This window comes from Stenella coeruleoalba (genome assembly GCF_951394435.1).
Source record: "Stenella coeruleoalba genome assembly, chromosome: 5".
In the NCBI taxonomy this organism is placed as follows: domain Eukaryota; kingdom Metazoa; phylum Chordata; class Mammalia; order Artiodactyla; family Delphinidae; genus Stenella; species Stenella coeruleoalba.
The window spans coordinates 125586820-125611617 of record NC_137150.1 but is presented as its reverse complement, the minus strand read 5'-3'; the positions used below and the strand labels follow the sequence as shown (position 1 = coordinate 125611617).

General features: G+C 39.2%; 1 protein-coding gene across 4 annotated transcripts; it reads left to right on the top strand.

Annotated features, from left to right (window-relative positions):
- Positions 1 to 1542: 1542 nt before the first annotated feature.
- Positions 1543 to 24346, top strand: MRPL39 (mitochondrial ribosomal protein L39). 4 transcript variants are annotated; one of them, XM_079922845.1, is made up of 10 exons: positions 1543 to 1641; positions 2436 to 2642; positions 4420 to 4559; positions 7434 to 7533; positions 8608 to 8675; positions 12139 to 12251; positions 14774 to 14839; positions 16284 to 16437; positions 20994 to 21057; positions 23895 to 24346. In XM_079922845.1, exons 1-10 carry the CDS (start codon positions 1578 to 1580, stop codon positions 23900 to 23902), a joined length of 984 nt encoding a protein of 327 aa, XP_079778971.1. In that variant the 5' UTR covers positions 1543 to 1577; the 3' UTR covers positions 23903 to 24346. The 4 variants fall into 4 exon arrangements, with proteins under 4 accessions (XP_079778971.1, XP_079778970.1, XP_079778972.1 ...); XM_079922846.1 differs by having other exon boundaries at positions 1576 to 1662; XM_079922847.1 differs by lacking the exon at positions 1543 to 1641 and adding an exon at positions 1735 to 1798.
- The last annotated feature ends 452 nt before the right edge of the window (positions 24347 to 24798 follow it).

The window sequence follows — 24798 nt, the reverse complement described above, 5'->3', positions numbered from 1 at the left end:
GGGTTCGTGCCCCGGTCCGGGAAGATCCCACATGCCGCGGAGCGGCTGGGCCCGTGAGCCATGGCCGCTAAGCCTGTGCTCCGCAACGGGAGAGGCCACAGCAGTGAGAGGCCTGCGTACCGAAAAAAAAAAAAAAAGTGACGATAATTATACTTTCCCTGTGCAGTTATTGCGAATGTACAATTTGGGTCAAGGTGACAGATCTAACAAGCACAGAGTCTTCTTTTTTTCTTGCAGTTTTATAAATAATGTACAACTCTGTTTAAGGTGTACAGCATAATGATTTGACATGTGTATATATTGCAAAATGATTGCCACAATAAGTTTAGTTAACATCCATCACCTCATAGAGTTACGAAAACAAAATACTTTTTCCTTGTGATGAGAACTTTTAGAATTTCCTCTTTTAGCAACTTTCTAATACACCATATAGCATTGTTGATTATAGTCATCATGTTGTACGTTACATCCCCAGTACTCATCTTATAACTAAGATTGTGCCTTAGGACCACGGTTCCCCAATTTCGCTGCAGGAGGTAAGTCTCACGGTGCCCATCTGTTCCTTAGCCAGTATTGCCACCTGGTGGTGGTGTCTTTCAATTGCAAGTCAAGGAGCAGAGTAGGGAAAGGCCTTGGGCTGAATTTGTCAATTTACACGATTTAAATAAAGCTATAGCAGTAAACAACTTTGAATAAGAGCATTTCCATACTAAACCTCTGGGATGCTTACTTCAATATCAGCAACATCCTAGTCGGACAAAGGAATCAGACACTGCGCTGAATGCAAAGGCATTCAGTCGTTCAACAAATAACATATTGAGCACCTACTGTGTGCCACGCTGCATTCTGGGTGCTTGGGATCCATCAGTGAACAAGAGACAAAAATTCCACCCTTTAACATGGGATTGTTTTAACGTGCTCTCTATATAGTATATAAATTAATCTAGATAATTTGTAAAACGCTCTACGGATTACAAAGTTCCCTCCAACGTCAACAGGACACGTTTTGAGGTCCATATTACTACGGCTAAATAAATGGAGAAGCCAGGCGCAGACCCACTCCAGCTACCCTAAGAACTCACCCTTGCAAAACCGAGAGTTAAGCCAAGAGCTTGAAGATGCCATCGACGTGGCCGGCCGGGCTGACCACGAAAGTAAGAGTAAACAGAAGTCAGCTTTTCTGTTTTTCTCCCCAGAAACATACTTTGAGAGAAACAAGGGTTTTGCTCAGCAGGCGGGGAATCGAACCCGCGGAGGGTGACGACGCGTGTCGGGCTCTGCGGCTCCAAAGGAGACGCTTGTCCCCCTGCAGAGCCCACCGGGTGGCCGACCGGGCGCCGTGGGGCCGAGGACCTCCGGGTCATCCTGCGCGTGCCGGGAACAAGCCGGGCTCTGGACTCCAGACATCCAGCGACTATCAGCGAGGCGCGAGCGCGTCCCCTGGTGGCGGATGCCGCCCGACAGCCCGGCCCGGAACAAAACTGTCCGACGGAACCTGGGGTGCGCGCTCGGAGTTTCCGGGGAAGAAGACGGAGAAGGACTTGCGCGCGGAGGTTCCTAGCGCCGCGGAGGAGGCAATGGCTGTGGGAGTCTGGGGCTTGCGGCTCTGGCGGGCCGCCCCCGGCGGCGGGGCCAGCTGGAGTGAGTTTTAGCGGCCATAGGGTCAGGGAGGGAGGCTTAGAGGATGGTGTCTGCCCAGATTGGGCCCGAGGCGGGTCCTGGGGGGTCCCGCGGGGTTGGAGGCCGAGGAGGGTCTTTTGAGTCCCTGCTGTGTTGGCCGCCCCTTCCCAGCCTTGGGGTACATATCTCGGGACGCGAGAGGGACGGGGAGGGCAGGGGCGGGGCCGCGGGAGGAGCTTGGGGTGCCCCTGGGAGGGAGACCACGTCCCGGTGCAAACGTGTCCTTATTTTTCCATTGGACTCGTACATGCCTTGCCAAATCCTCTGATTTGGGGTTTGGAAAATAAGCTTAGCATTTCTCTCTCTACATATGGAGAGTTTTGGTGTGGGACCTGCAGTCTCGTGGAGCTTTCTTGTCCTCAAGGCCTTTTCAAAGCGACAGTTTTGCTCACGTTTCCAATGACTGGGCTGGTTTTGACTCCACTTCCTGGTTACTTTTTGCCCCTTATTGTAAAGCCCAGATTGGAATACGACCTAGGAAACTGGTGGGAAGTGGCGACCTGATGGTGAAAGAGCAAACTTGAAGTAAAGGCGCGGATCAGGGCAGGCTGCAGTTCTTTTCCGTGGGCGTTTTAATTATTAATATTAGAAAGGGGTTTAAGTTTACTTCTGAACTCATTTTGGTGAACAGCGTTTAAAGTTCCCTTGCCTCCTATTCTTTCCTTGTTGGAGGATGGTGATACGGGAGGGGAACAGGGTGGGGCAATATATTATTTTTTTGGTCAGTATTCACATTTATTGTAACTTCTGCACAGGATTTATAGCGACATCACCTGCTTCTCAACTGTCACCGACCGAACTGACAGAAATGCAGAATGATCTCTTTAACAAAGAGAAAAACAGGCAGCTATCATTAACTCCCCGAACTGAGAAGATTGAAGTTAAGCACGTTGGGAAATTTGACCCTGGCACTGTCTTTGTCATGAATAAAAACATCTCAACTCCTTATAGCTGTGCCATGCGTAAGTAACGAATCAGGGTACCATTTTGAAGATTTTGCATAAATCAGGAGAAGAACCGGTACAGAGGAGACAAGATGCTGTAATTGCTCCCTGAAGTTCCCGGAAGTTCTCCTTTATCTAGCATCTTACTGAGTGTTCACTGCAGGCTTAGCAGTTGAGGGCACTGTGGGTCTTGGAAGGTTGGTGCTGTAACGCATAGGTTGTCCTGGGACTTGCTGGAATCTGGCTGAGTTTAGAGGGCTGTCATTGTTTCCTGCAGGAGGCAGACCTGAAAGCATTGCTACTAGTGTGCTTGCCTCTTTTAGACACACTGTGGTGTAATGGGAGCAGTCACCATGTGAGTCCCATTAAAGGATTTTGGGGTGGAGGGACTGCCCTGGCCTCAGATGAGCAGCTTTTTTTGGCCTTCTTTTCCTTTCCTGCTCTTTATAGCCTAACTTAAGTCTTTTATCTGCTCACCACTTGCCTCTGTGTGTTGTGTCTTTGTTTACATTTACATGTACATGTAGTAAATGTGTGAGTGCATGGGGTGAATGTGATTGGGGTAAAAATATTTGTTGTGTTCATATCTTAAGGGAGGAAACAAGGCCCTGTGTGTGATTTGGTGTGGAAATGAAGGGAACAAGGCCTCTGTGTTATTTTCGATCAAAATGCTTTTGTAGTAGCTTTGATAGAACTGGTAACGTTTAAATTCCAAAAGAACAAAAAGTAGATATGTACACCTACATGCTCGCTCATATATGATTGGCTGCATTGTTCAGATTTTTGGAAAACTCAGTAATGATTCCACTTTAGTTAAAAGCTTAAGCTGACCTGCCGAGTGTGTACTCTCAATCTTCCTTTACTTTGGCACTTGAATTAGTACTTATAATTGCTTGTTTGGCAAGCATTTATTGAACATCTGCTGTAGGATAGGCATTAGGAATACAGAGGAGGCTAAGACAAAGCTCAGGCTCAGGAGTTTTACACACATCACATGTAGAGATGAAGCCTCTGAACCACTCTTAGCATGACCACTGCCCTCAGACTTGCTTGTCACTCATACCGTCAGTCATTCAATAAATTTTATTGAGTACCTAGTGTATTTCAGGCCTGATGCTAGTCTCTAGCTATACTAGCAAGTGAGCAGAAATAGGCATGACCCCCGCCTTATGGAACTTATTTAGACCTGTGGTTTGACCACTTCTGTGAATAGCTGGGTACTCAAAAAACATCTAATCAGAGTTGGAGTTGCATTCTGGAGTCATATAACAGACCAGAGCTGATTGGTTTATGTGTGAATTCATACTGATAATTATTGAATAAAAACTGGTAACTATGGTATTTAACTTGAAGAGTCCATGTTAGGGAAGTAAAGATGGTTTGGGAGCAAGACCCCAAACCCATCTAGAACAGACTTACTGGGATGTATATTTATATATTTTCCCTTCTAAGCTGTGTGTGCATATAGCCAAATATATCCACGATGCTGCTCTCTGAATATTTAAGGGTAGCTCTTGGAAAACTATTTTATTACTTAATAATTGACAGATTAATTTCAAGTTAGACTTAGCCTTAATGATTTTTGTTTGGGTAATTTCATTAATAATTAGCAATACATTGGATGTGTTGGGAATCATTTTTTTTATTGGCGACAAATCTGTTTTTTCTCCCCAAAAAGGACAGCTTGCAGAATCTTGCCTTTCTGTTGTTTTATTTCTTAACGTAGCGCTTAAACATGTAATTTTTCACTTGGGTTTTGTTAGAGTTAGATCTTCAATCTGTTTTAAATTCCTAGATTTAAGTGAGTGGTACTGCAGGAAGTCCATTCTGGCCCTTGTGGACGGACAGCCTTGGGACATGTATAAGCCTTTGACCAAGTCATGTGAAATTAAATTTCTTACTTTCAAAGATGATGATCCGGGAGAAGTCAATAAGGTATTTCTGCCTCTATGTTCTTTTGTACCCCTCCCCCCAGTTTTTTTTCTAGTCTTTTTTTAAATTAAAATCTGTTTCCTATGGAGTTTGAAATGTACAAATCTGGCCAAGGTCAAATGTTGTACTGTACTAGATAATCAGGGTTTTACTTGGTAGATTAGGCATGTTCATAGTTCAAAAATCCTCAGTGGCATTAATGTCTCTGTATTTTGGTTTGAGAAAACTAAATGACATTCATATCTTTGTTCAGCTTGCTTTTATTAATCACCCTGTATATTGCAGTAATTTCATTCTTGTCTTTCACCATCTTTTCTGGATTATTTCAATAACTTTTTAACTCTCCCACCCACCCCACCCCCTTTTTTTTTTTTCCTGCGGTACGCGGGCCTCACTGTTGTGGCCTCTCCTGTTGCGGAGCACAGGCTCCGGACGCGCAGGCTCAACGACCATGGCTTAGGGGCCTAGCCGCTCCGCGGCATGTGTGATCTTCCCGGACCGGGGCACAAACCCATGTCCCCTGCATCGGCAGGCGGACTCTCAACCACTGCGCCACCAGGGAAGCCCCCACCCCCCTTTTTTAATCTGAAAGTCTTCCTTAATAGTCCTGCAAGAGTTTTATTAAATGATGTAAGGATGATGTCACTTATTCCTAAAGAACTTGTCTACCTGGTAACCGTTCATATAACTTTCCCAGCTCTGCGTGGACACTTTTCTCACTCTCGCCTGGCTTTTGAGCTTCACCTTCCACGGCATCTTTCCACTTCGTCTTTGCTCCAGCCACACTGGAGGACTTGGTCACTAATGGTTTCTGTTGTGTTATCCTCCTTGCTTTTGTTGATGCTCTTCGAGTATTTTCTTTCCTCCCTATTAAAACCCTGTTTATCTGTTATAGTTCAATTAAAATGCCATATGCTCTGTGGAACCTTCTCAGTTTCTTCTTGTCAGAATGAATCCCTCTTTTCTTCCGGGCCTCACAACATGCGGCTAGTGTCTCTAGATACAGTAGTTTGATTTTCCCTTGTAATACGAACTGTTGAATGTACTGGATTCTTGGCTCTGTGAAGACAGGGATCATGTCCCTTATTAGATCTTGTCCTTGACTTACATACAGTAGGTATTTAATAAATATTTGTTGAAATGAAATACTTAAAGAAGGAAATGGTAGACATGATAATAGTAGTAGCTAACATTGAACATTTATTGTATATCAGGCACTGTTTTAGTGATTCACAGGTATTAACTCATTTAATCCTCTTTAAAAAAATTCCCATAAAAGGTGCTGTTATCTCCTTTTTACAGATAAATAAACTGAGGCAAAGAGAGGTGTTGTAGCCTGACCAAGGTTACCAGTTTGCTAAGTGGCTGAGCCTGGATTTGCACCTAGGCATTGACCCTGGAGTTCACCAGACATTAAAAACAGTCAAGTCAGATAGATGAAGAAGTGCATTTTGCTACTGGCCTTCAAGGCCTGGGTTTGCATTTATTTTTAGTATATTTGTGTGGTTGTGTAGAACACATTCTGGAGCAGTCTCTGCCATGTGCAACCAAATGAGCCCACTCTTGTCCTCAGATACGGAGAAGAGCTTAGGAAAGCCACGTGCCTAGTTATAGTAGTGCCAGTACAGAGCTTAAGATGGTGTAGGACTTACATTTCTCTTTATGACTCTGGGAAGGTCATTGCATGGATACCCATATTCGGCATGTCCATGGATCAAAATGCTAGTGAGATGGAAGCCCAGTTAATAGTGAGGTTGCTTTGTTATAAATATGAATAACCTAAGTGATATGTGATGTTAGGTATAGGATAGGAGTCATAAATAATTCTTTTTTTAAATTTTATTTATTTATTTATTTTTTTATTTATTTTTTGTGGTACGCGGGCCTCTCACTGTTGTGGCCTCCCCCATTGCGGAGCACAGGCTCCGGACGCGCAGGCTCAGCGGCCATGGCTCACGAGCCCAGCCGCTCCGCGGCATGTGGGATCTTCCCGGAACGGGGCACGAACCCGTGTCCCCTGCATCGGCAGGCGGACTCTCAACCACTGCGCCACCGGGGAAGCCCTATTATTTTATTTTTATTTGTTTATTTTTGGCTGCATTGGGTCTTTGTTGCCATGTGCGGGCTTTCTCTAGCTGCAGCAAGCGGGGGCTACTCTTTGTTGCAGTGCGTGGGCTTCTCATTGCGGTGGCTTCTCTTGTTATGGAGCATGGGCTCTAGACGCATGGGCTTCAGTAGTTGTGGCACGTGGGCTCAGTAGTTGTGGCTCGTGGGCTTTAGAGCACCAGCTCAGTAGTTGTGGCGCACGGGCTTAGTTGCTCCATGGCATGTGGGATCTTCCTGGACCAGGGCTTGAACCCATGTCCCCTGCATTGGCAGAGGGATTCTTAACCACTGCGCCACCAGGGAAGCCTATAAGTAATTCTTAGAAGTTGGCTTCCATTATAAAGCAATTATATTCCAATAAAGATGGAAAAAAAAAAAGTTGGGTTATCCCTCCATATTTATGTATGTTATAAACAGGTATATTTTAATATATTTATTTTACTTTAGCACAAGTTTGTTAACAAGTTAACTTTATACTGGGTTAAAAGTAAAATTACTACTGATAGTAAAACTATTTATTGGTTGATAAACATTATAGTGTCTGGTATCTTATACAAACATTGCTAACCACATGAAGTTGGTGCTTCATTCTTTTGTGGGTTTTGCTTGGTGGTGGTCATGTCATGGTCTGATGGTAACCATTGCTAAATGTGGAGGATGGACAGATATTTGAGAAATGGTTCCTAAGTCAAAAGTCAACCTAAATTTTATATTAAAGAAATGTTAGTAAATCTTGTGTTTATTATGTTTGTGTGCATTTTATTTTTCTAGGCTTATTGGCGTTCTTGTGCCATGATTATGGGCTGTGTGATAGAGAGGGCATTCAAAGATGAATATGTGGTCAGTTTGGTCAGAGCTCCAGAAGTTCCAGGTGATGTACACATATAAATAAATAAATAAACATATATATGTGTGTGTGTGTGTGTCTATATACATATATATATATGTGTGTGTGTATATAGACACACAGACACTTTCTGTAATCTTTGAATATTTTGGTACATATTTTTGTTGTATAGAGTTCACTTCTAATTTAGTCTAATATAAATTACCATCATACATACATTCCATTTATTATGGGTAACAAAATCCATCCTATTACTGTCATATATACCTTCTATTTATAATGGTAAAAGAATCCATTTTATTTCATTACTGGCGGTCAGTTATTAACATAATAGAATTAGAGGAGAATGTTTCTTTTGAATGTGAATTTCATGTAATTATATTGTGTCAGTATTTATTTCTTAGCATTTTAAGTACTTATTTCCAAACAGAATGGGAGGAGGAGATATGAGTATAAATAGACTTCTGTAGAAAACTGTGTTTAGGTGGTACCATTTCACCAGAAATGACCCTGACACTGGGGAGGAATACCATTTTGGGGAGGTGGAACAGTTCACATTCTTTGTAATTTTCCTAAAACTAGGATTTTGCAACAGTATGTGTAGTAGGATCACAACTGTAGTTTTTTTTAAAAAGGTGGAAGTTTATATACCAAAAAATATTTGATTTGGCAATAAATGATTCCAAGCAAAACAAAACAACAAAAAATGAAATTTAGAAGATATTAAAAAAGAAATTAAACATTTCATGTCCATTTAGTTATTCATCTACTTATTAACTATCTTACTCTTTAGGAATTTTTATATCTAGTAACTAATATTTGAGATCTCTATGGTGGTAATATTCCTGAAGAAAATGTGAATGGTTAAAAAATACTGGTGATGTTGGGTTAACAAAAAGGTGAGTTAGTTTTATGGTGGGGGGAAAGTTGGTATAGCTCTGACAAGCAGCTGGAATAATGGTGACAATTTTATAATTTGTAGTGTTGGGAGAGATTGTTGACCCTTCATTTTATGGTCTAAATATTCATTTGTTGCAAGTTAGTAACTTTCTACCCTAACAGATTTGACTTTGCTTTTTATTTTGGTTGGATTTACAGTAATCACTGGAGCCTTCTGCTATGATGTAGTTTTGGATAAGAGACTTGATGAGTGGATGCCAACAAAAGTAAGTCTACTCTTTGGAGTATTAATTTTAGAGTCTGTGCCTTTCTTTGTTAGAACGAGTCCTGTGTTAGTATTGTTGAATGGTACTGCATGTCGAGGATATTAAAAGAATCAGTCAATCTTTATTGTTGCTTTTTAGTGTATTTAAGACAGATGTATATGATTGAGGGTATTCACAACAGCATGGTACCCAGAATAAAATATAGAAGCTTAACTATCTTGGTTGATGTGGGGGCGAGGGGCCTGGAGCCTTACCTCCTTGGATCTTCAGAGCACCATTTGAAAACCACTGCCCTAAGCCATTTTAAGCCTATTGCATCCTGAGATCTTCCTATCACCAAGGGTTACATTGAGAGTGGGGGAGGGGTGAATTAAAATATCGGGCTTTGACAAAGGTAACCGAAATAGCAGCAAACTAAATAGCAGCAAACTAGCCTCTTCTGGAATGGTCTGCCTTCATAAGGAGGGTGCTCCTTGTTGGTCTGGGACTGGGGTAGCAGCAGGAGCCTGGTTAACAGAGTGAATCTAGATCAGGTGCTGTGTAGGTAGAGGATGCTGATGGCTTGCAAAAGTCAAGCCTAGAGGCTTAGTTATGATTGGGGAGAACAGACAAATGCCTAATTCTTAATTAAGCAAAACTGTATGTCCTACAGATTGGAAGTCTGGAGATCAGAAGAGGGGAGGCAGTGTAGCATACCATTTTATCAATTCCGCTATGTACATTTTTTTCACATTTTAATATCTCTGAAAACAAATGTGTCTTTTGTTCGTTTCTATAACTTTTTACAATTAAACTGTTTTTAGTTGAAGAAAATTATAGATACACATGGAGTTTAAGGAATAATACATAGAGATTCCATGCTCTTTTTACTCAGTTTCCCCAATGGTATTATCTTGCAAAACCATAGTACCATATCACAACCAGGATATTGACACTGATACAGCCAGGAACATTTCTATCACTGCCAAAATTACCCACGTTTCTCTTTAGTCTCCATCCGCCCCCCCATCCTTAAACTGTGGCAACCACTAATCTGTTCTCTATTTGTATAGTTTTGTCATTTCAAGAATGTTTTGTAAATGAAATCGTTCAGTATGTAATCTTTTGGGATTGACTTTTTTCACTCAGTGTAATTCTCTAGAGCAAATGTGACTTACAGTAGATAGCATCTTATGATTATAACTGGTAAAGTTTTTTCTTAGTGGTACATCTTGGATTTAGTGAAATATTGTAGTTTCTAAAAGCAAAAATTTTGGAGTCAGCCAGCAAATGCATGGAAAGATGCTCAACATCACCAATCATTAGAGAAATGCAAATCAAAACCACAATGAGGTATCACCTCACACCAGTCAGAACGGCCATCATCAAAAAATCTACAAACAATAAATGCTGGAGAGGGTGCAGAGAAAAGGGAACCCTCCTGCACTGCTGGTGGGAATGTAAATTGGTACAGCCACTATGGAGAACAGTATGGAGGTTCCTTAAAAAACTAAAAATAGAACTACCATATGACCCAGCAATTCCACTACTGGTCATATACCCTGAGAAAACCATAATTCAAAAAGACACATGTACCACAATGTTCATTGCAGCACTATTTAAAATAGCCAGGACATGGAAACAACCTAAATGTCCATCAACAGATGAATGGATAAAGAAGATGTGGCACATATATACAATGGAATATTACTCAGCCATAAAAAGAAACAAAATTGAGTTATTTGTAGTGAGGTGGATGGACCTGGAATCTGTCATACAGAGTGAAGTAAGTCAGAAAGAGAAAAACAAATACTGTATGCTAATGCATATATATGGAATTTTAAAAAGCCGTACTGATGAACCTAGTGGCAGGGCAGGAGTAAAGATGCAGACGTAGAGAACTAACTTGAGGGCACGGGAGGTTGGGGGTGGGAGGGCAAGCTGGGACAAAGTGAGAGAGTGGCACTGACATATATACACTACCAAACGTAAGCTAGATAGCTAGTGGGAAGCAGCCGCATAGCACAGGGAGATCAGCTCGGTGCTTTGTGATGACCTAGAGGGGTGGGATAGGGAGGGTGGCAGGGAGGCTCAAGAGGGAGGGGATATGGGGATATATGTATATGTATAGCTGATTCACTTTGTTATACAGCAGAAACTAACACACCATTGTAAAGCATTTATACTCCAATAAAGATGTGGGGGGAAAAAAAAAGGAAATCACAAATGACACCTGAAAAAAAAATTTTTGGAGTCAGGGAAGATCCAGATTTAAATGCTGGCTTTGACAGTTATTTCTTGTGTAATCCTGCCGTTACTGCTTAATATCGAGAGAGAGAGAGAGAGAGGAGGGAAACAGGAAGGAAAAAAGAGAGAGAAAGGGAGGGAAGAGAGATATTGGGAGAGATGGGGGCGTGAGGGGAGAGGTTGGAATGGTTTCTTCATGATCTGTGGACTTGTGGCAATATAATTTCTTTTTTTTTCAAGTCTGTCAAGATTCTTAATTCATTGGGGGAGTTAAGTAAAAACTAAGGAGATGAAAATTTAAGTCTCATTATGTATGAAACTTGCTGCCTCCTTTTCCTTTTTTTAAAGATAAAACTTTAAAAAAGAAATGTGCTAGTTAATTGCAGGCACCATGGGGTTTAGAAAGTGGGGGAAAGTTACAGTCAAGTAACAGCTATATTAAACCATGAATGTGCATTGGTTGTACAGAAAATTGTCCATTTAAGAATGGAGAAGAGTCATTTCATTCAAGAGTCTATTAGGAAGTTTATGGAAAGAATTTTATTGCAAAAATTATTTGCATAATAGTGCTTGATCTTTTCTGTATTAGTTATGATTTATAGTGTGAAAACTATAGTTTTTATTTATAGTTTTTATTAAACTCATAAACATTGTTAATGTGTATTATTAATCATTTTAATTGTGTGAAATTGACATTTTCATTAAACAGAAATTTCTAATATTGGATTTATGCTATATTTTGGACATGGCCAATGATGACATTACATTTCCTAGTGAAAGTTTCTGAATCACATAAATAATAATTTTTTCCTCATGCCTTTATTTAAAAAGCTTAGTTTTATACTCATAGTATAAACAAATTTTTGTATCTTACCATTTACTTCTTAGTATTTCTACTTGTTGCACCATCATTTTAATAAACATTTATAGGGCTGTATAATTTGAACGAAATGTTCATTAAAATTTCTTTGTGGGATTATCCATAATATTTCTAATATAGGCGGCTATTTAATTACAAGTTAATTACAAGTTTTATAGTTTGTAGAATTGGGAAAAATTGCTAATTGTACATTTTATGGTTCCAGTATTTAATTGTTGCAAATTAATGCTTTCTTTCCTAGCAAATTTGCTTTTTGTTGTAGTTGGACTTATAATATTAAGCATACAGTTTTATCTGCCTTATAGGGAAATGTTTTTAAGTAAATTGTTACAAAAGGTTAATACTTTCATTTTTAAGGAGAACCTATGTTCCTTCACAAAAGATGCTCGTACTTTAATTTATAAGGATCTTCCATTTGAAACTCTGGAAGTTGAAGCAAAAGTGGCGTTAGAAATATTTCAACACAATAAGTAAGTGTTGGCTTCCTTTTAAACAAAATTAAACCTCCCAAAGTTGTATGTAATGAAGAAAATTCAGCTCTTAATAACTTTCATATTTGATGTATTTATGTAGCACACTTTTTACTTTTTAGCTCTGGGATCTCTTTTCTGCACCAGCCTATTTGCTTTTGTTCATCTCATTATTTCACTGAGAAGAAGTACCCCTGCCACACCTTTGATAATTTTCTTACTTTGTCTTACTTCTCTTTTTCTTTGGCTAGTCCTTTTCTTTATATCACCATAGCAATATGTTTCCCTTTTTTCCTTCCATTGTGAAGTGGTAGCCTACGTTAAGAAATTGTATTATTTTGAATTTAAACTTAAATTTATTTAAACTGTTGCATTTGGCAACCTTTCCTTCCCATCTTTCCACTCTTCAGATGAAAAGGGTAAGACAGAAAATACCAGCTGTTCGGAGGCAGCTAACAGCTGAAGTAAAACGTTCACACAGATCTTAGTCTTCTGCATGGGAATTAGCCATTTGATAGATTTTCTTCGCCAACATGTTAAATCCTGCCTGCCTTCTCAGTTCCCTTTTTCACTCAGAAAACTTCCAATTTATCTTCTACTAATTGTGAGAACATAAACTAAATTTTAATGTTAAACAAATTAAAACTAGAATTAATTAGAAAGGAATACCTGCATTGCAAAAAATCATACAGATACTAGATTCTGAAGCCAAAATGTGCACCTGCAAATTGTTAAAGGTAAATAGTTTGGAATTTCTTTAGCTATTTATAAAATGAGACACAGATTCTCATGGGGCTAGTTTATAACATTTAGCATATTTTGGAACCAGTGTACTTAGAAAGCAGTAGGAATATACTGAACTGGAGTACAAATTATTCTTTACAACTAAATTACCATTAATTCTATAAGAAAATTCCTTAAATTATCAGAATTTATCAAGTCACCTCCCCCACCAAAATTCTAGGGCTGTGTTGTCCAATAGAAATATAATGTGAGTCATCTATATAACTAAATTTATTAGTTAGCTATATTAAAAAAAATTCAGAATAAAGGTGAAGTTAATTTTAATAAAACAGTTTTATTTAAACAATGTATGTGAAACATTTCAGCATGTGATTGATATTAAAAACAATATTTTATAATTCTCTTTTTCATACTAAGTCTTCAGAATCTGGTGTGTATTTCACACTTAAGGCACATTTCAATTAGGACTAATTACATTTAAGTGCTCCATAGCTACTATATTGGGCAGCGTACTCTAAACTTTCATTTCATGTTACACTGAGATTTCCCTTTCCTCCCACTCAACTGTCAAAGTCTAGGAGAGGCTTGTAGGACTTTGATAACTTTAGGTGAATGTGTAAAGGGAGGTGGGAGATCATCTAGGGGCAAGTTTGAGGAGACAAGAGTTTTGGAGGTTGAAGGTGGATCAGTGATGGGGCCTTTCTCCTGTAGGGGGAACTTTCAGTGGCTTTGCCTCCCAGGGGACAGGAGTTTCTCTTAGAAGTGGGTCAAGAGGAACAAGTATTCAAGGGAATTGGCTCCCTCAGTAATCATCAGGGCTCTGGAAGAAGGGGTGTGGCAGTAAGCGGATGTTTTTGCACAAACTGACGCTTCCCAACCTTGCCACACATGTGTAATGTTTGTTTAGCATTCTGGGGTAAATAGGCAAGGCTCTTAATAGTAAGTGGTAAGGTCATGATTTGAACCTGGGCTGTGCAGTTCCATCTGTACTATTCATTATACTGACAGACCCTAGTGGATTTGAGAGACATTTAGGCAGTAGAATTGATGTGACTTGGTAATGAATTGGATGGAGGGAATGTGGTGGGAGAAACAGGAATCAAGGAAATCTCTGAAGTTTTTCACTTGGAGCTGCGGGTAGTTGGTGTCATTTATTAACCTAGGGAATTCAGGAATAAGAATAAATTTGGTGAGAAAAGAGAGGGTAAGTTTTTGTTCAGTTTGAGAACTTGGGAGTGTAAGATGCTTGTAGACACCCTGGTGGATGTCTGGAGTGTTTTGGATATACAGTTTGGGGCTCAGAAGAGGTATGTGGATTGGAAGCAGAGGTGTAGAAGATATAAACACATAAGTAGTAATTAAAACTGTGCAAATCAAGGAGCTAGCCCAGAGAGGATGCTTAGAGTGAAAAGAGTTTATGGACAGAACCCTTGAAGGGCAGGGAAAGAGAAGGGTGACCAGAGAGTTAAAATAACAAGCAGTAGGGAATGCCACAGAAGCCGGTGGAAAAGAACACTTTGAGAAGTGGAGGTGAGCAGTGGAAATAAGGACTAAAGAGTGTCCATTAGGTTGGCACCAAGGAGAACAGTTTGGTGGAGTTGTGAAGCTGTGGCCAGATTGAAGGAAGTGAGGTGTGAATGGGAAGTGAGGAAGGGGAGACTCCAAGTGTAAACCCCTCTTGCAAAAATTACGGCTGAAGAGGAAGAGAAAGGGAAGTGGCTTTAAACACCTTTTTGTACATTTAGGATTAAAACATTTGTTTCTTTGCTGCTTTTTAGGTACAAATTAGATTTCATAGAAGAGAAGGCATCTCAGAACCCTGAGAGAATAGTCAAGCTACACAGGTAAGTAAACATATAAAAATTGACTGCTATGCTAATTTATAGGAAGGTTTAGTTTTATTGTTACCTGACTGGTGTATGACTGGAAAAGATTTGTACCTTAATTTGTTGGTCTTATTACCTTACTTTTTACTGCTTTGTTCAATTTTTTGCTATGGTGTAATTGGAAGCTTTAAGTCATCTTCAGGAACAGTTGTGGTTTCTGTTCCTCATTTTATTGTTTGTTATTTCTATTTCTGAAAGAGTTGGAAACCATTGTAAGAAAATGTAATTTTTAGAGTTAATTTTGAAATTGGGCAAAATACTCATTGTTATGAAATGAACATGATTCATATGTATATAGAAACATGAGTACTGCCTAATTAGTTACTACTTATGTTACATATAAGGAAGTTATATCACAGTGTGCTTTCTGATGCTGGGATGAGAGAGGTAAGAATGCATTATGCAAAAGTGGCTTCACGGCCTGTATCTGTTTTCTCAACTTAATGTTTTCTTGACTCAGATTTAAATTTTTTCCTCTAGGAAGCTGTCTTACATGCTAAATTCTAAACTCTGTTGCAGTTAGTTGTTATAAGGTGATAGGATATCAGTTTTAGACATTGGATCCACTTGATAGCATGATGTGTTCAGTGATCTTAAGAATCTTTAAGGGACTTTCTTGGTGGTGCAGTGGTTAAGAATCTGCCTGCCAATGCAGGGGACACAGGTTCCAGCCCTGGTCCAGGAAGATCCCACATGCCGTGGAGCAACTAAGCCCGTGTGCCACAACTACTGAGCCTGTGCTCTAGAGCCCACGAGCCACAACTACTGAAGCCCGTGCACCTAGAGCCCGTGCTCCACAACAAAAGAAGCCACCACAGTGAGAAAACCGCTCACTGCAATGAAGAGTAGCGCTGCTCGCCGCAACTAGAGAAAGCCTGTATGCAGCAACAGAGACCCAAAGCAGCCAAATAGTTAATTAATTAATTAATTAAAAAAATATTTAAAAATCTTTAAAATTATATTAATGCTAAGTAAGAAAAGGATTCATTGGGTTTTTTTTGTTTTTTTTTGTGGTACGCGGGCCTCTCACTGTTGTGGCCTCTCCCGTTGCGGAGCACAGGTTCCGGACGTGCAGGCTCAGTGGCCATGGCTCACGGGCCCAGCCGTTCTGTGGCATGTGGGATCTTCCCGGACCGGGGCACAAACCCGTGTCCCCTGCATCGGCAGGTGGACTCTCAACCACTGTGCCACCAAGGAAGCCCGGATTCATTGATTTTAATTTCTAAAATTTTAGTCTCATCACTTGCGATTCTTGTGTCGGGGGCTATTAGAGATGGAATTGATCCACATAGATTGTTCTTGATTAGGGATGTAGTGGCAAAAAGAATGAATAGATTTTTTTTAACTATTATAAGTGATTTGATTTTGAGGTTTTATTTGTTTATTTTTTAAATCAAATCAGATTTGGTGACTTCATTGATGTGAGTGAGGGCCCTCTTATTCCAAGAACAAGTATTTGTTTCCAGTACGAAGTGTCAGCGGTTCATAATCTTCAAGCCACCCAGTCGAGTCTTGTACGAAGATTCCAGGGTCTCTCTTTACCTGTGCACTTAAGAGTAAGTAAAGCTTAAAGTTTCAGGTCATTCAGTTTGGGTGTGGGTGTGATTCTGGTCTTGATTTTATACCAATTTGAAGGACATACATTTTAATTTTCATTAAGTTGTGTAACACTAATATTTTGTCAACTTGGGTTTATGATTAAAAATAATTTTACCCAGGATGTAAACAGATAATTTACAAAAGAAGTATTGGTTGAAAAAATTAAGTCAAATTGAGATAGTTTTTCTTTTTTTTATACATTTATTTATTTATCTATTCTTGGCTGCATTGGGTCTTCGTTGCTGCACGTGGGCTTTCTCTAGTTGTGGCGAGCGGAGGCTACTCTTTGTTGCGGTGTGTGGGCTTCTCATTACGGTGGCCTCTTCGCTGTGGAGCACGGGCTCTAGGTGCACGGACTTCAATAGTTGTGGCAGGTGGGCTCAGTCGTTGTGGCTCGTGGGCTCTAGAGCGCAGGCTCAGTAGTTGTGGCACACGGGCTTAGTTGCTCCGCGACATGTGGGCCCTTCCTGGACCAGGTCTCGAACCTGTGTCCCCTGCATTGGCAGGCGAATTCTTAACGACTGCGCCACCAGGGAAGTCCGAGATAGTATTTTTAATACTTCAAATTAGTATAGAGGAGGGTGCAGTGAGGGGTAATGGAGCACATATTGATAGGACCTTCAGGGGTGCCTTTTGGCCTTAACATTTGGCACGTTCTTCTCCCTAATCTATTTTGAGGATCTATTCCATATCATTTTCCATATTACTCCCACCCCTTGCTAATGCTTCTATTTTTTAATTAAAGTTCTGATTTTGAGATAATTGTAGATTTATATGCAGTCCTAAGAAATAATACAGAGAGATCCCAAGTACCTCTACCCAGTTTTTCCAATGGTAACATCTTGCAAAACTATAGCACACTATCACAGCCAGAGTATGGACATTGATACAGTGAAGATACAGAGCAATTCCTTCACAAGGATCCCTCATGTTGGCCTTTCATAGCCACAGCCACTCACACCCACTCCCCTCTGCTCTGCCCCCACCTCCTTGCTTCTGGTAACTTCTCATTTGTTCTCCATTTCTATAATTTTGTCATTTCAAGAATGTCATATGAATGGGATCATTCACTATTGTGATCTTTTGGGATTGGGTTTTTCACTCAGTGTAATGCTCTGGAGATTCATCTAAATTGTTGCATGTATCAATATATCAATAGTTTGTTCCTGTTGGGCTCCCCTGGTGGCACAGTGGTTAAGAATCCGCCTGCCAGTGCAAGGGACACAGGTTCGATCCCTGGTCTGGGAAGATCCCACATGCCGTGGAGCAACTAAGCCCATGCGCCACAACTACTGAGCCTGCACTCTAGATCCCGCGAGCCACAACTACGGAGCCCGAGTGCCACAGCTACTGAAGCTCGTGCACCTAGAGCCTGTGCTCTGCAACAAGAGAAGCCACCCAATGAGAAGCACGCGCACTGCAACGAAGAGTGGCCCCTGCTCACCACAACTAGAGAACGCCCATGTGCAGCAACAAAGACCCAAGGCAGCCAAAAATAAAAATAAATAAATAAATAAAAACCAAAACAAAACAAAGAAAACAGAAAAAAAAATTGTTCCTTTTAATTGCTTAGTGGTATTCCTTGGTGTGGATATACCACAGTTTGTTTAGCCGTTCACGTGTTAAAGGATATTTGGGTTGCTTCTGGCTACTTTGAATAAAGCTATTCTGAATAAAGCTGCAGTAAACATTGGTGTGTAGGTTTTTGTGAATAAATGTTTTCATTTCTTTGGGATAAATGCCCAGGAGTGCAATTGCTGGGTCATATGGCAGGGGCATGTTTAGTTTTTTAGGAAACTACCAAGCTAAGTTCCAGTTTCTGTTCCCACCAGCAGTGTGTGAATAATCAGTTTTTCTAATCCTTGTCAGCACTTGATGTTGTCAGTAATTTTTATTTTAGCTATTCTGATGGGTTTGTAGTGGTTTCTTATTTAATTTTAATTTGCATTTCCCTACTGGCCAGTTATGTTGAACATCTTTTCATGGGCTTACTTGCCATCTGTATCTTTTTTTGATGAAATGTCTGTTTTTCTTTTTTGCCCACATTCTAATTGGATTGTTTGCTTTTTTACTGTTGTTTTGAGAGTTTTTTTTTTTGTTTTTTTGATATTCTGGATACTAGTTCTTTGCTAGATATGTAGTTTGCAAATATTTTCTTTCTGTCTGTAGCTTGTCTTTTCAATTAAAAACAGGTAGCAGTTTTTAATTTTGATGAAGTCCGGTTATCAGTTTTTCCCTTTATGGATCATACTTTTGGTGTCAATTCTAAGAATTAAATGCCCAGCCCTAGATCCCAAAGATTCTCCCCTATTGTTCTTCCTAAAAGTTTTATATTTAAGTTTGTAGTTTATTTTGAGTTAAATTTTGTATAAGGTGTGAGATTTAGGATGAGGTTCCTTGTTTTCTTTTTCCCTATACTTGTCAAACTTCTCCAGTACCATTTGTTGAAAAGGCTATCCTTCCTTTGTTGAGTTGCTTTTGTACTGTTAAAAATCAGTGGTCGTATATGTGTGGGTCTATTTCTGGGTTCTCAATTGTGTTCCATTGATTTATGTGTCTCTTCCAGATATCACACAATCTTGATTACTATAGCTTTAATAGGTCTTAAAATGAGGTAGAATAATTCCTCCCATGTTATTATTTGTTATAAAAATTGTTTTAGCTATTCTAGATCCATTGCCTTTCCATTTAACTTTAGGGTAATCTTTTTTCTATCAATAAATCTTGCTGTGATTTTCTTTTTTCTTTTGCCCTACCCCGGTACGTGGGGAGTTTCTTGTCTTTTGGGAAGTCTGAGGTCTTCTGCCAGCATTCAGTAGGTGTTCTGTAGGAGTTGTTCCACATGTAGATGTATTTCTGATGTATTTGTGGGGAGGAAGGTGATCTCCGCGTCTTACTTTTCCGCCATCTTCAATGGTTCTCCTTTGCTGGGATTTTGATAGAAATTTTATTAAACCTGTATATCAGTTTGGGGAGAATTGATGTCTTTACTGCATTGAGCCTTCTAATCTATGAACACAATATATCTTTTCATTTATTTAAATCTTCTTTCATCCCTTTCATCAGCATTTTTTAGTTTTTACCATACGTGTCCTTTACATGTTTTTTCCACACACCTTCCTTTCCTAGCTTTTTCCATTTCAGTGAATGATACTGTCGTCTAGCCGGCTGTTTGAGGTAATCCTTGATTCTCTGTTTCCCTCATAGCCATGCCACATCCCATCCACCAGCAAGTCCTTTCAACTCTTAACCCTAAAACATATTCCGAATGCATCCACGGCATAGCAGCTCATCCACTACTGCTTCCCTCATCCCTGTCGCTCTTTCTCTTCACTCCCCTTCTTTGCTTTCATTCTTGCCCCCTACAGCACATTCTCTGCTGAGTAGCCAAAACGAAGCTTTTAATATACATATCAGATCATGCAGTTCCTCTGCCCCAGACGTTCCAGTGGCTTCCCATGAACAAATGCCAACCCTTCACTCTGTCTCACAAAGCCCTACGTTGTGTGGCTCCTGCCTCTCTCTCTCTGACTGCATCTCATACCGCTTTCTCCGTTACCCGTTATATTCCACTCACACCTTAAAGTCTCCCACCTGCTGCTCATTCTGCCTGAGCCAGGTATGGTTTTCCCTTTAACATACCATGCTGCTCTTCCTCCAGAAGGTTTGCATGTACATATTTAGTAATTTTACCTTTTATTACAGATTTTACCAGCTCATCCAGTTTGAAATAGTCCCTGACCCACCCATATCCCTCAGTATCACCTTCAACTGAGTTAGTAACATTGATGTGGTCGTTTTGCACCTTGCATTTTTCATTTATGCATTCTGATAATCCTCTGCTACATAAGATTGTTAAGAATTAAGGGAAGTGGTTCTATAACTTTACTGTTGTCTTCATTAGTTTTTACTTGTTCTTCAGGGTAATTTACTAAATCCTCTAGGTCTGCTCTTTCAGTGTGAGATGTCACAGTTGTTTTTTTTTTTTTTAACATCTTTATTGGAGTATAATTGTTTTACAATGTTGTGTTAGTTTCTGCTGTATAACAAAGTGAATCAGCTATACGTACACATATATCCCCACATCCCCTCCCTCTTGCGTCACAGTTGATTCTTAATGAACCTTTCCTTGTGCTTGCTTGTGATTTGAAGAATGACCACTAGCATGTTGGAACTGGCTATTTAAGAAAAGAACGGGTGGAAAAGTGGGACAGATTTTTGCTTCCCATTAGAAGGAACGTGTTCTACGGTGGTAATGATTAAGAAGGACAAAGAGGAAGAATGGCATATTCAGTCCTTAAGTCTTCTTTTCTTAAATGCTAAACAAAGCAGCTGCTCTGTATAGTATGTACCCTTTTTCCCTACTTGAACTCACTTTTGGAACCACTTCGCCTCATTAGTACTGCCTAACTTTTTATGTATTTGTTTTGTTTAAAACCTATGTAAAGACTCAGCCTCTTCTATTGTAACTTTTGTGCTTTATATAACTTATAGTAAATCTTTTCTTCTCAAGGCACATTTTACGATATGGAATAAACTATTGGAAAGGTCTCGGAAAATGGTGTTTTTGACAACAGGTGAGTACATTTCTATGAAGAAATTTTCCTTGAAATTAAGCAACCACTACTACCACAACAACAAAATAATAAAGAAAAAAGAAAAGAGAAAGAAAGAAAAAAGTAATTAGTTGTCTAAATAGCTAAAGCGGTATTGTGGTTGTTGACCCTGTTAGTATTTTGGCAAGAGAAAAGTTGTTATTTGGCAATTCTTTTCATTTTTATTTGTTAGTATCATGGGAATGATATTGTAGAACTTGAAGAAAAATAAGAATATTACTGTATAGTAGTTGTAGTTCTTAATGGTTGTAATGGTGTTAATTAGGTCTTGATAATTTTTTGGTAAACTTAATGAACATTTAAAGATTTGCCAGATATGAGTTAAAGCTGCCTCGACAGTTGACATATTAAATATTCAAATGTCCTGAAGAACCAAATTTGAATACTTGTGCTACTGTCGTTTATTCTGTGTCACTAGCATCTAGATTTCACAAATAGGAATGATTATATTTCTTGACCACGATCATCCCTGTTCACTCTTTCAGAGACTAAGTGTTAACTTTTTACTTACATTATCTGATAGCTCTCCTGTGTAACCTGGCCTCATGAACCCTTCCTCATTACCCTAAGTTTCCACTCTAGTCAAGCTTATAAGTACACATCAAACTTACTTTCTTGTTTCTTTGTTTTAGTTTACCTTCTTCTGTCACTTCATTTTTTTCCAGCTTTATTGAAATACAGTTGCCATACAGCATTGTGTAATTTTAAGATATACTGTGTAATGATTTGTTATATCTATGTATTGCAAAATGTTTAACACAATAAGGTTAGTTAACACATCTATGATCTCAGTTAGCTTTTTTTTAATGATGAGAAGGTTTAAAATCTCTCTTAGCAACTTTCAAATACGTATTGCATATTGTTAACTCAAACTTATGCTCAAGTTTGTTTCTTTATGACAGTTATGTCTAGACTCTGTTTCCCATCCTCCTCCTGTCTGTTTACATCCTACTCATTCTGCAAGACCTTGTCCAAATCGTACCTTCTCCATGTAACATTCTCAGAGTAATCTCTGAACAAATATCCATCCCTGCAATCTCTGCTTGATTGTATCCCTCCTCATATTGTTTTCTGATTATTTTTGCTAGTACATTTACATTGTGTTAACCCATTCAGGGTTGGTTGTATACTATGTGTAATGCCAGAGTTTGAACACAGCACTCGGCATATGGGGGATTACCCAATACATTTTTAGTGATTATTTTGCATGATGATGTGTAAACCTAGTCTTTATCAATGACTTTACAGATAGAATTCACTATTTAGGCACTTAGCTATAATGTTTTTGTGTAAAGGTGATATAAATTTTCTTTTTCTCATGAGAAGAAAGTGTTTTTGAATAGGGAGAGTAACTTTGTCTCTTTGGTTGGTCACAATGTCCATTTTAGATTAAGAAACTAGAGAAAAAAATGAGTCTATAAGAAATGTAGAAAAATAGTAGAGACAGTAACCTAGAGTAGTATCTAGTAGAAATCAGTGAGTAGCTGTTTTTGCAACATTTATTTTGGTTCAGTTTCCTTCTTCCACTGTTTGTTTGCTCGTCTAAAGGGAGTAGGTTAAACATAGCTTCATTGATTTAACTACACAGACTCATTGAATGTTTGTTATGTGCCAGCAACAGTGGGTATAGTAATGAACACAATCTTCTTGCTGTCCTCAAGGAAGTTACTTGAACAGGATAACTAGACTTAGAAGCAGACAATTCAGGTGTACATGTGGGGCTCTGGCATAAAGAAGAGAAGGACCCAAACCAAGCTGGGAGGGGTTGGTTAAGGAAGCTTCCCAGGAATTGATGTTTCTTAAGCTGGTTTTAAGCTACTCGCGTAAGAGGTGTGGAGGAATGGAGTGTGTGGTGAATGTAAGATGAATCTGGATGTACAGTCACATGTAGGGTGGGTGATGAGTCCAGATTAGTTTGTTGGAAATAGAATATGAGGGGCTTGTCTTCCATGATGTGGAATTTGCATTCCCCTCCTGAAGGTGATTGGAGGTAACTGGAGAATTTGAATAAGGAAATGACAGGTAACTGGAGAATTTGAATAAGGAAGTGACCTATTGGTAAACTATTCCTGTGTAAAAGCTCATTCTGGGGGCAGCATGGAAGATAACTGTGACTTAAGCCATAGTAGATGATGAGATCCTGAAGTTCCGGCAGGGCAGTGAAAATGGCTGTGAGAGTTACTTAGGTGGGACTAATAGGACTGTTGATTAAATATGCAGGTAAGAGAACTGTGGATTCTCTCATGCCAGGCTTGGGCACCTGGATAGAGCCGTTCACTGAAATAGATAATGCAGGAAGTAGGGCAGGTTTTGGGGGGTGATGAGGGATACAGTTTAGCTCTGTTTGTTTGCTATGTCTGAGTGACATATAATAGAAATATTAACATACAGATATCTGTTTCTACTAAACCTGTATTATACTGTATTCAAAGTAGAATTATTGATTTTTTCAACAAGATAGATTGATTTAAAATACCTTGTTGCAGCACTGCTGATATTTTTCTTAAACTAATGATTTCATTTTATAGATGAAAAATAAAATGACCATCTTGAGAAGCCTAGATATATGCCTCAGTGTATTTTTAATGGAATTGTTGTACTTGGTAATTTATATTGGGAACTTGGTCTTGTAAGTTTTCTTCTCTTTCTACTTAACTTTCTATAATAATTACTATTGAAGGAGAAAGACAAAGACAGGGTCATTATAAGAGAAAGGCTGTGCAGTGATTTTAAACGGTGGGTGAAGGGTAAAACTAAAAGTGTTTATTAGAAAAGTAAAGCTATTTATGTTTTTACAGGTACCTGAAGATCAAACTCATCCTACAGAGGAAAGTGCATCTGCCTAGTAACTTCCTCAAATTTAGATATGTGTAGTAAATTAAAATAAAAGTTTTCTATGTAATGTTTGTGTGTGCTTTTTGTCTTTTTCTCCCTAAGATGTATACTGATGTTTACTTTTTCCTTTTTCTAAAGGATAACACAATAAAAATTTTACACAGAAACAACCCTGTCTCCTCCTCTCCCCGAATGTAACACTTTGGCCTGTTTTCTCCTTTCAGTCCTTTTTTGTACATGTATAAACATATATGCACAAATACAAATGCCATCTTTTACAAACATAAATAGGACCATCCTAGTTTCCATTTTTCACTGTTGTCAACAGTGATGCAGTAAACAACATTGTGGCAAGTGGCAAGTGTTTGTGGATGGATTAACTATTTACTGAGTAACTGAGTATTTCCTATATACTGGCCATCGTGCTGAGCTTTTCACATGGAGTCTCTTATTTAATCCTCACAACAACCTGTTGAGACGGTGTTTCCATTTTGTAAATGAGGAAACTGGGGAGCATAGAACTGGCAAGTAGCAAAGCTGGAATTTGGACCCAGGTGCTTTCACTGACGTGCTCTTATGTACCACTCTCTTGTTCATGTTTAACAGTTATAGTATGTATTTGTGAATCTTTCTGAACATACTAATAGAGTTACAGTCATTGATTTGTTCATTCATCTATTTCCTAGTCCCTGAATGATCTCGTTCCTCTAGAGTTGGATTTTTTGCTTATCTCAGTCTTTCATGTTTCAGGCTTTTTTTTTTTTTTTTCAAATGTAGCGATTGTTGGTTGTTAGTTTTAGTTGATAATGCGGCTGTAGGGAGGTTGAGTGGTGGCTCTGTGGTATGGACGAGGTTTGGCTTCTCAAG

Bases quoted from the DNA above. Each gene is read 5' to 3' on its own strand.
- MRPL39 (XM_079922844.1), top strand. From the start codon at position 1,578: ATGGCTGTGGGAGTCTGGGGCTTGCGGCTCTGGCGGGCCGCCCCCGGC. The intron at 2,643-4,419 runs GTAAGTAACGAA...TTAAATTCCTAG, and splicing joins TCCTTATAGCTGTGCCATGC to ATTTAAGTGAGTGGTACTGC. The intron at 14,840-16,283 runs GTAAGTAAACAT...AAATCAAATCAG, and splicing joins AGAATAGTCAAGCTACACAG to ATTTGGTGACTTCATTGATG.